This window comes from Cyprinodon variegatus, unplaced genomic scaffold (assembly GCF_000732505.1).
Source record: "Cyprinodon variegatus isolate N-32 unplaced genomic scaffold, C_variegatus-1.0 Scaffold374, whole genome shotgun sequence".
NCBI classification, from domain to species: Eukaryota; Metazoa; Chordata; class Actinopteri; order Cyprinodontiformes; family Cyprinodontidae; genus Cyprinodon; species Cyprinodon variegatus.
In genome coordinates this window covers 666,084-682,010 of record NW_015150827.1, presented here as the reverse complement: position 1 = coordinate 682,010, position 15,927 = coordinate 666,084, and the positions used below count along the sequence as shown (strand labels likewise).

The 15,927-nt window shown below is 38.4% G+C and overlaps 2 protein-coding genes across 6 annotated transcripts in view; both read left to right on the top strand.

The window, feature by feature from the left end:
* The first annotated feature begins 959 nt into the window (after positions 1-959).
* On the top strand, positions 960-10,161 carry LOC107092305 (midnolin-A-like). Its single transcript, XM_015386688.1, has 7 exons — positions 960-1,522; positions 1,630-1,717; positions 1,801-1,857; positions 4,109-4,588; positions 4,676-4,766; positions 8,310-8,543; positions 9,009-10,161. The coding sequence occupies exons 1-7, from the start codon at positions 1,380-1,382 to the stop codon at positions 9,179-9,181; spliced, it is 1,266 nt and encodes a 421-aa protein (XP_015242174.1). The 5' UTR covers positions 960-1,379; the 3' UTR covers positions 9,182-10,161.
* Positions 10,162-14,325: 4,164 nt separating this feature from the next.
* cirbp (cold inducible RNA binding protein) overlaps positions 14,326-15,927 on the top strand; it is a 4,248-nt gene continuing 2,646 nt past the window's right edge. For 2 of the 5 annotated variants that reach the window (XM_015386721.1, XM_015386720.1), the window contains exons 1-5: positions 14,326-14,470; positions 15,151-15,263; positions 15,347-15,453; positions 15,530-15,665; positions 15,743-15,884. In XM_015386721.1, coding sequence (XP_015242207.1) covers positions 15,164-15,263; positions 15,347-15,453; positions 15,530-15,665; positions 15,743-15,884 — 485 coding nt within the window. In that variant the 5' untranslated portion in view covers positions 14,326-14,470; positions 15,151-15,163. The remainder of the gene's footprint in view (positions 14,471-15,150; positions 15,264-15,346; positions 15,454-15,529; positions 15,666-15,742; positions 15,885-15,927) is intronic. The other 3 variants (XM_015386723.1, XM_015386722.1, XM_015386719.1) reach the window with 2 other exon arrangements.

Here is a 15,927-nt window from a genome sequence, read left to right as displayed (position 1 = left end):
TTGAATGACAAATCTAGTTTGAAAATTGCATTTTCTGACAGTAATTTCATGGTTTAGGCTTTAACATCAGTGTGGTCTTGCATGTTGAACAGACACCAATATGTTAGAAAATGACTAACATCTTTCCTCGATAAACGTCATCATGGAAGAAGATTCCAGTGGTAGATTAAAAGCGCTAGTGAACTCCCTTTCTGAGCGTTAATGCAGAAGGAATGGTGCTACTCAAAATGTTTTCACCTTGGGCAAAAGTTGAAAATTTTTCACTTTCATATACTCACTCTTATTACCAGTTGTTTAGACATGAAATAGCTAATATTCTACAGTGAATATTAGCTATTTCGACCAGACAGTTAATAATTATTTTATGCAAGCTGCACACTAATTGAATGACATAGCTTTAAATTAAATATCAATAAAAACAATAAAAACATAGGGGATTTAGCTTCTTGTTTTTGCAAGAAAATTTCAATATTAAAAATTTGTATTGTATTGTATAAAACAAAAAAATCCAAAAAATTCATTGCATTGTATTGTTGGAGTGTAAAAAAAAATAAAAGTAAGCATTCAGGTGTAGCTTGTACTTTTGCAAGGTTTAACAGTAAAAAGCTCAAGGTACTGTTAAAATAATCTTAAAGGGTTACATCTGTTTAAGAGGTAAAAATTAGAAAGTTGCAGTACCAGCAAATCAGCTGTAATATGTAAAGTAGAGAAAATATTGACAAAAAAACAAAAAAAAATTTTTACAGACCTAAACTAAAACTGAAATATAATAAAAGTGACATAGATAACTTCAGAGACAGTATATAATTTTTGTGGGAAAAAAAATATATATATATACTTTTTTTTCATGCGTACACTTTGATTAATCCGGATAATCCCGGAATATCTCAAAGTTTGTAATTTCAGCAAAGACATTTGACATCCTGTTTCTAACGTGATTATATTGCATCATTTATGAATGGGGAGTAAAAAACAAACATTGGTGGAGCCTCACAGAGTCAAAGCTACCTGATTGGATAAGATGTTGCCTTAAAATTGTGTCAGCTTTCACTGATTGGCTGTGAGTTTCGAGGGGCGGGGCTTATTCCTAACAGGGATACGTACGTTTTACTCTTAGCTAAGCGCTGTTTAGGTCACACTCAGGAAGCTGTCACACAGTGCACTGTAATTACATCGTCATTTTCCTGAGTTTTACAACATTTGTTGCGTCGGATGAAGCAATTGGAATGAGAAGTAAACAGATATCGTTTGTTGTTTTGTTTTAGTTATTTTAATCAAGGTTTAATTTTAAAGACCGTCTGCAGCAGCAGCGGAGCTCCTGTAGCTTCACTACTCCTGAGCCTCTAGGCGGTGTTTGGGTGTCCAGCAGGTGGACACCGATGCGTTTGACCGTCACTTCAACAACCGGCTTCCCGGTGGAGCTCAGTGTCCACCGGGGAGAGACTGCCGAGGGTCTGAGGAGGCTGATCTCACAAAAACTGAGGCTGCAAACAGACAGGATCATAGTGGTTCATAAAGACAGGTAGGGTACAGGATGTGTGGTGGATTTCCATGTGAAGGGGACGTTACACTTAAACTTGCATAACCTGCACATAATGCATAACCTGCATCACATGTTTATACCATTAGGCACCTGACTGCGGGGGCACTGGTGGAGCAGGGAGTGACAGATGGCAGCAGATTGACTCTGGTCCCTGTCATTGAAACTGGTTCAGCGGTAAGTGAACCTCACTGCACGCTCTGACATAAATATAATTAATGTAATCACAGTGTAATACATAGGTTTTTGTTCTGATGCAGAATTCAACTAAAGAGAGGACAGTGATGAACACCTTGGAGAGTTTAACAGAGTCCCAGGTAAGAGTTTGCCTAAGGGGTTTAATTATTTCATGTAAAAACAAAGCGCTAAAGCTAAAAAATAAATTTTATCTGATTCTGACTCTGTGCACTTTGCAGATAATGCTAGTTTGTAATGTATTTTAGAAACTGTAGAAGTTTCCCCAAGCACCAAAGTTAGTAAGGCCTAGTACCTCTAGGCCTGTTGCTTGGGTCATTTCATTTAATTCATACTTTTTTTTTCAGTTCACTATATTTATAGAGCCATTTTAAAACACATGTCATCTCAAGGTATTCCAGAGACTATCCAATCAGATCATACAGTCAGGTTGGTAGAAGGTTTCTATCAAGGAAAACCCAGCTAAATGCATTCCGACATTTGACTTGCAGGACACACTCCTCCTGGAGAAGCTTGTGGCGGCCATATTTGCTTGCATTTTGTCATTGACTCTACAGCAATCCCTTGCACCAAGCATACAAGAAAACTCCCTTAAAAAAAAAAAAAAAAAAAAAAAACCTGCAGAACCAGGCTCAGCATGAGAGGCCTCCTGTCAAGGCCGACAGGGGTTCAACAAGACAGAAAACAGAGGCAAATACACAAACGATAGCTCAACGGGTGGCTCTTCCTAGGAAAGAAAAGTTGAGTTCTGAGTCAGTTTACATGTCAAGGGATGAGAGAGCACATACAATTAGTCACAGCAGAAGAAGAGTCGAGGAGAGAAACAGGACTACTCTAAAAAAAAAACTGTCCCGACTCCGACATATACAAAGAAAGCTGTTGATGGTTGCAGCCCAGCTGATATTTTTCACCAGGATGATGTCACAGCTAAATAGGAACAGACCATATGAAGCTATGAATGAGCATCAGATTGTTAGTTGAACTGAAAAATATTGCATAATGGTGGAATAGAGATAGATTAAAGCACAATTATGAAAAGTGGTCCCTATGTCCTCTGTAGGCCTAAGCCTATAGCAGTATAAATATAGAATATAACTCAGGATACCCTGTGCTATTCTGGGTGAGATATAAGAAAGGTACAGCAAAGGCAGTACAGTTTACTCGATTGATTTAATGCTCTGATCTGGTGAAGTTATATTATGCATAAAGTATTAATATATAATTGGTTATTTAGACTAAAAGTTTGTCCTTGAATAAGACCTTGGGGACATTGATTTTCAGTATTTTTGAAACTTTCGATGGGGTCATCTGAACAGTTTCAACAATCATTTAGTCTTGGTGATTTTAATTTGATTTCTTGCGCTAAAGTAAAAGAAAATGTGGGGAACTATCCTCCTGCTGGAGGATAGTTCCCTTAAATTGGAGTTTTCTTCCCACTGCTACAACATGTTACCACTGGATGAGGAAGTGATGCAAAAACAGTGACTCTCTGCAGTCAGTCTGGCTTATAGTTTAGCATTTAAGTGAATTCATGATCAATTATCAGTTTAATATATGTTTGAATTGGAAAACTATACTTGCATCATTTTGTATTTTTATGTATATAAACCTAATACTGGCAATCCATTGTCCACTGTTAGGGACCCTACTTTTGTCCTACAAAGTAAATCCTCAAGACTCCCACCTAAAATTTAAAGTAGGTAGGATGAATATCCTTTTCTATCAGTTGTAAATAATCTTAATTTACTCTCTGTAGGATCACTGCATGCTACTGATGTTAGTTAATAACAAAAACAACCATAACTGGTTGGGGATTGAAATGATTCTATGTCATTCTGATGGACGACAGTTTTACAAACATTACTCTTTATTAATAAAACAAATAAGAAAACTGCTGAAATATTCTGTTTCTTCAAATCCACCATCAGCTTAATAAGCTGCAAGCCATTGGGACCATTTTAAGGAAAAAAAATCAGGCTTTCAAAGTGAAAAAAAATCTTTTCAAGTTCATATGAGTGAGATCTGTTGTGAATTGCATCTACAAAATAAACTGTGTTGGAATAGAAAGCTAAATTAAATGCAGTATCCAGCATGGTCTTGATGAGTTAATTACAGGATTTGTTATTTTTCTGGATCCAAAGCTCGATAGATTTTCCCTTTTTACCCCTTTTTCTTTTTATCATATCAGACCTCTATTTGGCATTTATTGTTTTTGTTTGTTTTTTCTCTCTAAATATGAAGTTTTTCAATTTTTCAGCATTTAGCAATTTTTAGCATTTATCCAAGTTAACATCCATCTTCAACTAAATAATGTTTTAACATTTGGAAGACAAAGTGAAGGATACATTTTTAATTAATCTGCACTTCTTGTAGATAAACGACTTTCTTTCTGGACGCCTGCCTCTAACCCTCAGCCTGGGAGCCGGTGCTCATACAATGTATGTCCAGCTCCAAATGACGCAGAAAGTGAGGGAGCTCCAGCGGAACATGGACTCAATAGTTCAGCCCAGATGCACGCGTCAACCTGCAGAGATGAACAATATGGACTTGCATGAATCTTCCTCTGATGGATCCTCCATGGGATTCAGCTGCTCAAAGACGTCCTCTCCACCTTTAGTTTCAGCTCATTCTACATCCCTGCTCCAACGCAGCACACATAGACCCAGAACTGACTTCATATCTTCAACAAATGCAGGATCTGGTAGCTGCTCATCTGCCTGCACACCTTGTCCAATTTTGAATCCTACACCTTCCTACAGTCTACCTCATGCAGCTACACCAGTCTGTTCATCCAGACCATCGGGGTCTGAACCAGGACGCCTGAGTCCAGCACCAGCTTCAACCTTTGTAGAGGTCGCTGATGATTATTTTATTCTTCTTATGATTTCTTTAGTTAACAGAAATATTTTTTATTCAGATGTTTATATTTTTTCTTTACAGGGCGATGTTCCTGGACAGTTAAAGCCTCCAGGAGCTGTTATTGACAGTGTTACGAGTCATTCTCCAGGTGTCTTCTCTGGAACTTTCTCTGGTAAGTTTTTCTTGAGATGTGGTCTTTGAACAAACAGTTCAAAAGTATTTGCAACAGTTAAACTTTTTCTCAGTTCAGGTTAAAAATGCGATACACAAACACAAAGTAGCATCTGTGAAGTGTACGGACATTAAAGTTGCATTCCGTGTTCAGCCTATTTTACTGTGTAACATGGGCGATTCTAGACATGGGCAAGAGGGGCCGGTGCCCCTGTGGAAATGGTCCTGGCCACTGTTATGGGACTTGTACTAAAGACAATACTAAATTAATGCGATATTATGATATGCACTGGCACGGAAACCATAAGCTATTCGCCACTTGGACCGTTTTATTTATTTATTTTCATTTTATTAATAATCAAAAAAAAATTTTTTATTTTAGTATTGCTATAGTGCATTTGCAAAGTCCTCAGAAGTCTGTTTAGGATCATTGGTAAACAATTGGCATCATTAAGACCAAGGAACACAGTGAACAGGTCAAGGTCCTGACATCAGCCAAACATCTTAGAGAGCGCTTTTCGATCTTTCAAATGAAAATAAAAAGAGTATGCATACCTAAAAGCTTAACAAGACATGGCAGCCAACTAAAGTAAGAGGCCAGGATGGACCACTTTGCAAACTGGGATATAATGATGGTCTGTGTCGTTAAACAGTTGCTTTCTTTTGGTTATAGATAACCTGTTAAATTATTGTTTTCAAAGTTACTCATTTTAATCAAAACTACTTCATCTGTGAACCATCTGATTAGTAGGAGTTTAAACCCAACAAGCCTTCAGTCAGTTATTGTTTTGAGTTTTTCTCTGCTGACAGTATTATAGAACAGTAGATCTTAAACAGCGAACCTTACACCAACATTAAGGATGAACACAACATCAACCAAATACTTCCATTCCCAGTTCAGATACTGGGAATTTGCTAACGTTAAACTAAACTAGGAAATAAACCAAAAGAACAACCAAAAGCTAAGAAACTATGAACAAAATGGAAACAAAAGATGTGTGTGTGTGTGTGTGTGTGTGTGTGTGTGTGTGTGTGTGTGTGTGTGTGTGTGTGTGTGTGTGTGTGTGATCAGTGTGATAATGCACATTACAAACAGCACATGGTATGTTTCAAACATCCAGTTTAAAATTCAAAGTAGCGTGGAAATTAGAATACTGTTGTAATAAATATAAGTTTTAAAATAAAAATGTGTTAATGTTCTGACAACTAGTCATCACAAGCAGTGATGGACTACTAAAATGGCGGCTTAAGGCGATTGTCTTACTTTCATCCCATGGCAGACATGATGGTGTCAAACTTGAGATTAATAGCTCATAAAAAAGACAAAGAAAATAGCTGCTTTATTGTTATTTAGAAACCCCTAAGTCCCACAACAGCAGCACTAACTGTAGCTCCTGCCTTAGCGAAGCAAAGCTTTTAGCTTTAGCATTAACAGTTTAGACATCTGGGGTCGGGTCGCGGGGGTAGAAACTTCAGTAGGGTGGCCCAGCCACTTGGGCCAGCTCCTCCGGGGGAATCCCTAGGCGCTCCCATGCCAGCCGAGAAACATAGTCCCTCCAGCGTGTCCTGGGTTTCCCCCTGGGCCTCCTCCCGGTGGGACGTGCCTGGAACACCTCACCAGGGAGACGTCCAGGAGGCATCCTAATCAGATGCCCGAGCCACCTCAACTGGCTCCTCTCGATGTGGAGGAGAGCGGCTCTACTCTGAGTCCTCCCCAGATGACTGAGCTCCTCCCCTATCTCTAAGGGAGAGCCCAGACACACTATTGAGAAAACTCATTTCAGCCGCTTGTATCCGGGATCTCGTTCTTTCGGTCATGACCCAAAGCTCATGACCATAGATGAGGGTAGGAATGTAGATCGACCGGTAAATCGAGAGTTTTGCTTTTTGGCTCAGCTCTCTCTTCACCACAACAGACCGGTACAGCGCACGCTTCACAGTAGATTCCGCACTAATCCACCTGTCGATCTCCCGCTCCATCTTCCCCTCATACGTGAATAAGACCCCAAGATACTTAAACTCTTCCACTAGGGGCAGTACATCCTCCCCAACCCGGAGAAGGCACTCTATCCTTTCCGGCTCCAACCCGGAGAAGGCACTCTATCCTTTCCGGCTCAAGACCATGGTCTTGGATTTGGAGGCACCTATCCTCATCCTGGCCACTTCACACTCGGCTGCAAACCGCTCCAATGAGAGCTGTAGATCACGCCCTGTTGTAGCCAAGAAAACCACATCACCTGCGAATCCTAAGGCCACCAAAACAGATCCCCTCAACACCTTGGCTGCCCCTAGAAATTCTGTCCATAAAAGTTATGAACAGATTCGGTGACAAAGGGCAACCTTGGTGGAGTCCAACCCTCACCGGAAACAGTTTAGACAATAGAACATAATTTAATACATGATCTTTAGGAACTATGTGGAGTATTAGGCTCGGTCCTATTCCTCTCACTTGGCTCCAATACCCAGACAAAACGTTTTACTATCACTCCTATGAACGGTGGAGGTTGTTTGATGGTGCAGGATGTTGGATGGTCAGGTATGATAAAGAAAGAACACATAGCGTGGACAGTAAGTGGGGTTGAAGCTTTTGAGCTGTCTCTTATTCAGGCAGTGAAAAAATGCTTAAGGGGTACAATTCAGATTTTTTTCTTCAGGAGCTCAAAAAGACAGATTCAAGCGACTTGTCTAGTTTTTAGTCAGGGTAAATCTCATAAAGGGTGCAAACTTAGGATACTGGTACTGGATATAGAGGAAAACCAGAGAGACCAATTGAAATACTTAATATTATTGTAAGAAACAACTTATGCATTAAAATGACATAGTTCTGAAACATTTTCAAATCAAAGATGAAGAGAGCGGCTGTCCAACAAAGTTTTGAAGCTCTGTGATGTCAGGGGTGGATCTAAGCTGTGAAACTCCTCCTTCCTGGGAGCTGTGCATTAGGAGCGGTGCATTATGGGATGCATTTTCAGTCTGTTTCTTTAGTTCTCTTACTAAGTCTCTTTTGTTCCTCATAGAGTTTGGCACACTAACATAGGAAATACAGATGAATGTTTTGAAAATTCAACTTAAAAGATACCAAATGATTCCACCTGCATAACCCATAGTTATGCAGGTGAAATCATCATACTATAAAAAAAATTTTTTTACCTCTTTGCACAAGATGCTAAGAAGCTGGTCAGGCTAATTGAGCACTTTTTTAATGCTTTTTTTTAGATTTAACAATTGAAACACTAGGAAGAAACACAACTTTCCTTTTTCTTTCAGTGTTCCGATACTTATTTTGATCTGATCTATCAGATTAGACATAATTAGATTTAGGTGTAGGTTACAATGTGATGAAATATATAAAATTCTGGATCATCTGGATCATCATCTAATCAAATTAAACATAAACTGCTATAAAAATAAGGTGAATGTATTTGTGAACTAATGTCAAAGAATCAAGGCAAAATATTATTATTATGTATCTCTTCTGTTGGATTTACTATATTTTTCACTCTATTGGTGTATTTAATAATTTCCAAATATTCAATCCCATCAGGGACCCTGGGCCCCTGCAGACACGGAGGCATCAGTCATCCCCGTCGTGGCATTGCCATAATTCTCCAAATCCTTAACGACCTGCTCAGAGCTGCCTGTCACCACCAGGGGGCGCTGCTCCCTCCTTTATGTCATCTCTGCACTGCCTCAAAGCTTCCAGGCAGCCATCTCACTGCAGAGGAACCATGCAAGCAAACAAACACACCTCCTATAAGCCAAAGCACGGAACGCAGCGGTAAATAACATACTATTACAATAAGAGGATCTTTTTTTTATATTCAATTGAACATTCCAATCCTTTTTAAGCAGCACTAAATCAAAAATATTATCCAAGTCATTTAAAGTGCACCAAATAAATCCACAATAGATCTACCACAGTTTGCATTTATTCCAGTTAATTTTTAAGCAGTCCAATTACGTATCTAAATGCAGATTTAAGTGCATACCATCAAGTATGATCTATTACCACAAAATATTTAGGTTGTCAGATTTCATAAAGACATATATAACAAAGTTGGATTTGCAGAATGAACTCCCAGTTAAATCTGATTGATATATGCTCTATACTATAAGAATCTCTGGGCTGTGCAAGTTCCGTCTTTATGAAAGTGCATATAATGCTACACTGAACATTAGCTGCTGTAAATAGAAGCTTCCTTCTGCATATTGTGTAAGATGTATTTTCTTCTCTCTCCAGCAGGGGATGAGAGTCATATGCTGCACACCTCTGAAGAGGAGAATAAAACGTTGCATTCTAAGATGGAGCGCCTTCAGCTTGTGATGCATCAGAGGCGGCGCCGCAGGGAGATACGTAGGCGTTTGTTGGTCCATGGAGCCCCTGGGCGAAACCAGCATAGGCACCACCGTTCCTAGTGTTCTGCACTAAAGAAATCCACTCACTGTGACTTCTTGTTGTGTCTCATAGAGTAGCAGAGAGCATTCCATTTTACGCAGTATATAAAACCACACAGGTGTCTGTGTTTACATTGAGGCATCTGTTGAGCTACTTCACATAAACAAAAGGGGTTGAAACCAGTTTTTTTTTACTTAGCATGAATGTTGATGGCTCTTATTGTAGCATATAACATGACAAAAAGCTGATTGTTTTTCTCTGAGGGCTGCTGTTGAAGAGGGTTTCTGCACTCGGATTATTTGTTTAAGCTGTATGGGCCTTTGGGGCTTGTTATTAACTCTTATTACCAACATGTAAGAGGCAGCAAATCAGCGATGGAAATGTTTCAGGACTAAATCTTTTGAGTCATGAGTTGTGCCTTACAACAACATGCAGTATTTAAATTCCTCCATCACCGGTATCAGTATCCTAAGCTCATAAAATATGCACATGCTCCCTTTCTCGTCCTTAAAGGGACAGTTTAGGATTTTTAAAATTGAGGTTCTTTAAAACGTCACAGGTAGTTACTATCTGACCTACTGTCGATAACAATCTTATAAATAAGAATGTGGCCAATAGCTTTGTAATAAAATGTTTAATACCAAGATCATGTGTGCAGGTTAGAGTTAAAACCAATTACAGTGTTTTAGAGCCTAATTGGAAGAGTAGACATCTTCCAATGCACATTTTGACTCCAGATTCCTCCTGTTCCGTGCCCATGAGCAAGGAACTTAACTCCAAGCCACATGCTGATCTGCATATTGGTGTTTGAATGTTTCAGTGTGATTAGGTCAATATGGTTGTGGTGTAAAATGCTCTGAGCTGGCAGCATGACTAGAAGAGTGCTTCATAAATTCAGTCTGTTTATGGTGAAAGTGACCCAGAGGGATAAAGACATTTGAAAATGTTTTTAGATATTCCAATAAATATCCACCTAAACAACCTTGCTGTTTTTCAGCACTTCAAATATCCCAAGGGATTAATAAAGTCAAGTCTAAGTCTAAATAAGAATCATTGACGTATAATTGTCCTTGCGGTAAATGTCAATATTTTATGATTTTGCCTTGTAACAACAAAACCTTCAACTTGTATTATCTCCAAAAGTTGAATAGAATCAGGACTATGCATGAGATAATTTGGTGCGCCCTTCTGTTTCAAATAACTTGAGATTAGGTATCAAGCTCCTTGAAAATTAGCTGTTTGTTTGATTTCAATGGTTCTATTCCTATCTCTCTTTTTAGCCCATTAAATCACAAGTAAGCTAAAAACCATGAAAAAGCATAAATGTTATGATCTTGGTCTTGATCTTTTTTGCATTATTTACATATAGTGTTACAATTAAAACCCACTAATAAGAGTTGGATAGGGATGTTCTTTATTATTTGACAATGATAAAGGAGGTTTAGATGTGTCAGTTTTAAAGCAAATAGGACGATAAAAGCATAGAGGTTCACACAAGAAATAAAAAAATAACTAAACTAAAATCAGAATGGGCTGTATGATAAAGGAAAACCCATGTCTCATAAAGAAACAACTGTGAAATTATTGAAAACGCACACTCAAACCAAATATTTTTTTTCCAGTTTAAAAGACAATAGCCCATTGCAGAAAAACTAAAAAAAAAGAATGTGGATGGCAGCTTGGATGCTGCTTTTTATTAAAAAAAATATGTATTGTATTTTTTAAATGTAATTACCAATCAATTGATATCAGATATCAAAACAAAAAGCAGCCACAGGCTCACAGATAATAATCTAATCTACAGCTGGATTATCTGGTCCTGAAGGTGGAAGGTGAAGGCTGCTTTTAAAGTTATATTGTCTCAAAGAAGACATGAAATGAGGATTTAATTTGCAGAAGCTGTTGATCAATGTATTCTTTTCCTTCACATTAGACACTTACACTTACCAAAAGCTTGGTAAGTTGAAGTTTCATAAAACAGTGTTTGCAAAAACCTTTGGCATATCTTTGAGAATAGATGTATTTTCTAGAAGATATAAGTCAACTTTACTTGGTTTCTCTTAAACTAACCTTAGCTCCAGCCACAGACTCCAGGAAACCTGGACACTGCACACAAGGAGGGCAACATTATGTTTTATATTTAAACAGTTTAATCTTCAAATGAAACCTCAACTTTAAGATCCTGAAATATTCCTCAATCTAGGTAAATTTCTGTTTGTATCTGTGCCTCAATGCTGAGATTTCTGTTACATTTTTTAATGTGATCGGCAGAGTCTGAACCCTGATTTGTCTCCTTTGTCACTGTTTTTTTTTAATGCAATGTCAATGTTTAGCTAATTTTTAGGTTCTGAGGAGGTAACCTTAAAAAATATGATATTTGTCTGTAATATACCTCATTCATGTCCGTTTGAGCGTGTGCCTCTTAAAACCAACATCTATAAGCAATGTATTGCCTTTTCATGATTGTAGAATTGTGAATTCTCTGCGGAGAATGGTCCCTTTAAAGTTGATCTCCATTACCAAAATAATTTAAAAAAAAGAATGTGAAGAAATATAAGCAGTTTGAAACCTTCATTTGTTTATAGATTATTTGCTATACAGGGCTTCAATAATGCATGTTAAGACAGATATAATTGACTGGTATGTTTTTCTACTAAATTAGTGATAATATAAGAGCAAAGAAAAAAGTAGGTTGGTATGTTTTCTTATTATAATGCTTAGTTTCTTAGTATGGCTAAGCATTCATAAATATGGAGCATTCGTGAGCCTTTTCAGCTCTTCTCTTTGTGTTGGAAAGAAAAACAACATCCATTTCCTCCTGCATTCTCCGCCATGCTCCTCCTCCTCCTCCTCTGTGCTGCAGAGAGAGGCTCCCATCCCCCACACCATTTGTCCCATCCCCCTCCTTTTGGTGAAAACACAAATCTTCTTTTGTGACATGCAAACAGAGTCTGAACCTTCATAATAATTCAAAGCATCTCCCCTCTGCAGATGTTAATACAATCAATTTTGTCTCCAAATTCTTTTGTAATGAAGCTCCCATATCTAAACATCGGTTTCATTCTCAGCTCTCTGCAGTGGAGCGGAAGCAGAAGCACCACCTCTGCTTTTAACAGAGAAGAGAAACGACTGAATTCCTGCTATTCAGGGTTGTTCGTGAAACCGCCCAGTTTTTTCCTCTGAGGTTGCCTCAAGGCAATGAACAGCACCAGTTCAGAGCTGCAGTAAGAATGCTGATGGCGTCGATGGAGCAGACTGGCAGCAGTGAGAAGAGCTGCAACATGCTCCTAATAATAAAGCACATAGTTATGGTTAAAATGTCGGTCTGGGATTTATTTGGTATTAAGAGAATCAGAGGTGACTTCATGCTCTTAAAAATCCAAACAAACCCCAATGATAGATCCTCACAGGATGGCTACATTTGTTAAACCTGAGAAAGACCTGGTTTCAGGTAAAGAGATTAAAAGCTGAAAGGAGTAATGCAAATGAGAGCAAATGTACTGCATTTGAAAGGCTGCAGTGATAAGAAAGAACTGGATTCAATCAGAAAGCCGAAACAGCTTTGTTACAAACCAACGGCTCTATTTGAAAATTCAATTTCCTCAAAGGTGTTTTAGAAAGCAACTGCACGTCTGTTGAATACCAACATGTGGCTGATGACCCCCCATCTGTTTTATTGTTCAACCTCCCCCCATGACTTGTCTTTTCTACCACTGCTGAAAGGCAGAGCTGAACCTCCTGGGGACTCCTTTACATATTGAAACAATGAAAACCCTGAAACTGCAGACAGATAAGAAATTTACTAACGATAGAGGAAAAAAGTCACCTGCATGTGATCTGCAGATCATTTCATTATCCTATACAGTACCTTAAAGAAATATTCACATATTATTCTGAAAAACTACAGCTCTTTTTTCATCCAAACATTTTAAAGGATTTATGCACAATTGTTAGAGTTCAGAGAATAAACCCTGGTTTCTAATTGCTTGTGTTAAGCCTGATTTAATCTAGGTGCAGACTCTTTCTTTTTCTTTAGTAAACAGAATCCATCTGCGTGTGATTTAGTTTTATCAGTATCAGTAACACCTTTTACATTTATTTTCTGTTTGTCTTTAGATTTATACAATTCCAGTGTCCAACATTTTGAAAACTATTCACACTGTGAGATATTAGTGTCTTTGTAAGGCTCTGGCACTCAATCTGAGGCTGCTGAGGTCCTCCTCACAAACCATCACCATGCTGTTTTTTGTTTACTGCTCCTCTTGTGTCTATGCAGGTTATTCACATAGGCTACAGCTTGTATGATACATTTTATCTCTGAAAACTAGAAGATTAAACAACAACAGTGATTAAACAGTATAAGGGCTTGTTTTTCTTTTTTTTTGGGGGGGGGGGGGCATAATTTATGTAGTTAAAATAAGGTTTAAACAAAAAATAAAAAAGACTTTGTCATGGAGATATTTGGATAAACACTTTTAGCTTTAGAGAGTATGATGGAGTTCTACTTTAAGTACGGTATTTCTATATCATGCCACGTGTGGTACTGAAAGATAATACTTCTACTCAGGATTCATAGATCGGGTATAAAACACAAGGAACTCCATGACTAATTACCGAAGGAGAACCCAAGAGAAATAGTACAAAGGAGAAAAGCAGAAAGAATTCGATACTACAGTCTGTCATGAAGAGGAATCGACATTTCTCATACTGTAAAAAGAAGAAAGCGCGCAAATTATATGTGAAACGATATGCTAAAAATATATATCATACGCATACATGAGTCGTGATGCACCCCACTACATATTTCCTAATGGATATCCAACATATAAAGGCAAAGGACTTATATCTGCTATAAACGATTAAAAAAACTATCAATGTAAGGTCTAAAAATGGAGGGAACGTGCAGAAGGAGCAAGCAGTAATGGCGGCCAACCCCGTCCCCTGAAAATAGGTTAAAATGATTAAATAACAGTAATAATGGCATTAAACGGGTTATTCTTTGTGCATATCGAGAGGAAATAGATTCGGTGTTAAAGTTGCTGTTTTATTTTCTCACTTAAATGTGTAGAGGGATCTTGTTTCGTAATCGAAACTGAGTGTTTCCGTGAACATATGCTTGTTTTTCAGCCTTTATTGATAGTTGTTCGTTGCGCAGAACAGGAGGTGGCAGTAGAGTCAGAGTTCTGACGAATAGGAGAAGAAGCGCTCTGAGCGGAGGGTATAAAAAGGAGCGCCCCTTCTTACCCGTTCTCATTCGACTTGCATCAGCACGACCAGCTGTTCCCCAGTTATCCTCGAAAGAGAAAAAGGTAATTTTTATTTTATCTTATAAATTTACTGTTGTGACAAATGCAGCATTCCCTCCTCTTTTTTTCATTTTGTTTTGCACATTTTAAAATAGTTTGCTCAAATTTTTCTCTAAACGAATTGCTAAAATTAAATTAACAAGTTAAATTATTTTTTAAGCTTTCCTGAGGCGATCCTTTAAAAGTGGGTCACGCCACTATTAACCTGCTTTTTTTAATTGGGTCACTTATGTAACTTGGAAAGTAGGGCATCGTGTTGCAGTTAAGTAGGTCACCGAGACAAAAGAAAACGTGCCCGATGTTACAAAATGGCGACGTGGAAAGGGGGGGGCTTTCCACCAAATTGATGGTCATCGTTTTTGATTTGGAAATGGCGAATACTCGACGGTGGTATTCAAATAAACTTATTTTAATTTAGGTTTTGAAAATTCACCTTTTTTATTCTTTACAAAATGCGTGCTTTGTCTCCGCCCGAAAGTGCGCAATAACCGGGCGCCATTTTGTAACTGCCACCATGACCTACTTTCCAATGGAACTGCGTCATCCTGCCTACTGCTTAGCCAGGGCGGGGCATTTTTATTTATTTTTTTTTCTTTCTTTTGCATTTCACGCTATGTTATATTATTTCTAATGATCGTTTTTCAACTATTTTAAGTAAATGTATATATTTCTCTTTTTTTTAGTTAAACTTTAAATATGTCGGATGAGGGAAAGCTTTTCATCGGAGGTCTGAGCTTCGAGACCAATGAAGATTCTCTGGCTGCAGCTTTTGGCAAATATGGCACAATTGAGAAAGGTAAGGTTATTTTTAATTGAATATGTACTCTGCTTTTTGGTTAAGGATAGGTCATTTATTTTTTATTTTTTTTCTCCAACTAGTCGATGTTATCAGAGACAAAGAGACCGGCAGATCTCGTGGTTTCGGCTTTGTCAAGTACGACAATGTCGACGATGCCAAGGATGCTCTGGATGCCATGAACGGAAAGGTAATCTTTGTTCACGTTGTGTTGATGTAGTTTGAGGTATTTGAGACTTGAAATCTAATTTTCCTTTTTGTTGCAGACACTTGATGGTCGGGCAATTCGAGTTGATGAGGCAGGAAAGGGTGGCCGCTCCAGAGGAGGGTTCAGCTCCGGTCCACGCGGGGGTAGGTTCAGCGGTGGTTCCCGGGGGAGGGGAGGACGTGGCTTCTCAAGGGGTGAGACTTGAAACATGAGAAGTTACTCTTCTCTAGCTTTATGTTCAGTTTTTTCTAACATAAATTTGCATGTTTAGGTGGCTACAACAGCGACAGAAGCTATGGTGACAGAAGCTACGGCGACAGAAGCTTTGGCGGCAGTGACAGAAGCTTTGGTGGTGGATACAGAACTGGAGGTGGAGGAGGAGGATATGGTGGTGGTGGATACAGCAGGGAAAGGTAAGTCTTGAGTTCTGTGTGTTTTTTTTTTTTTTTTTTTTTT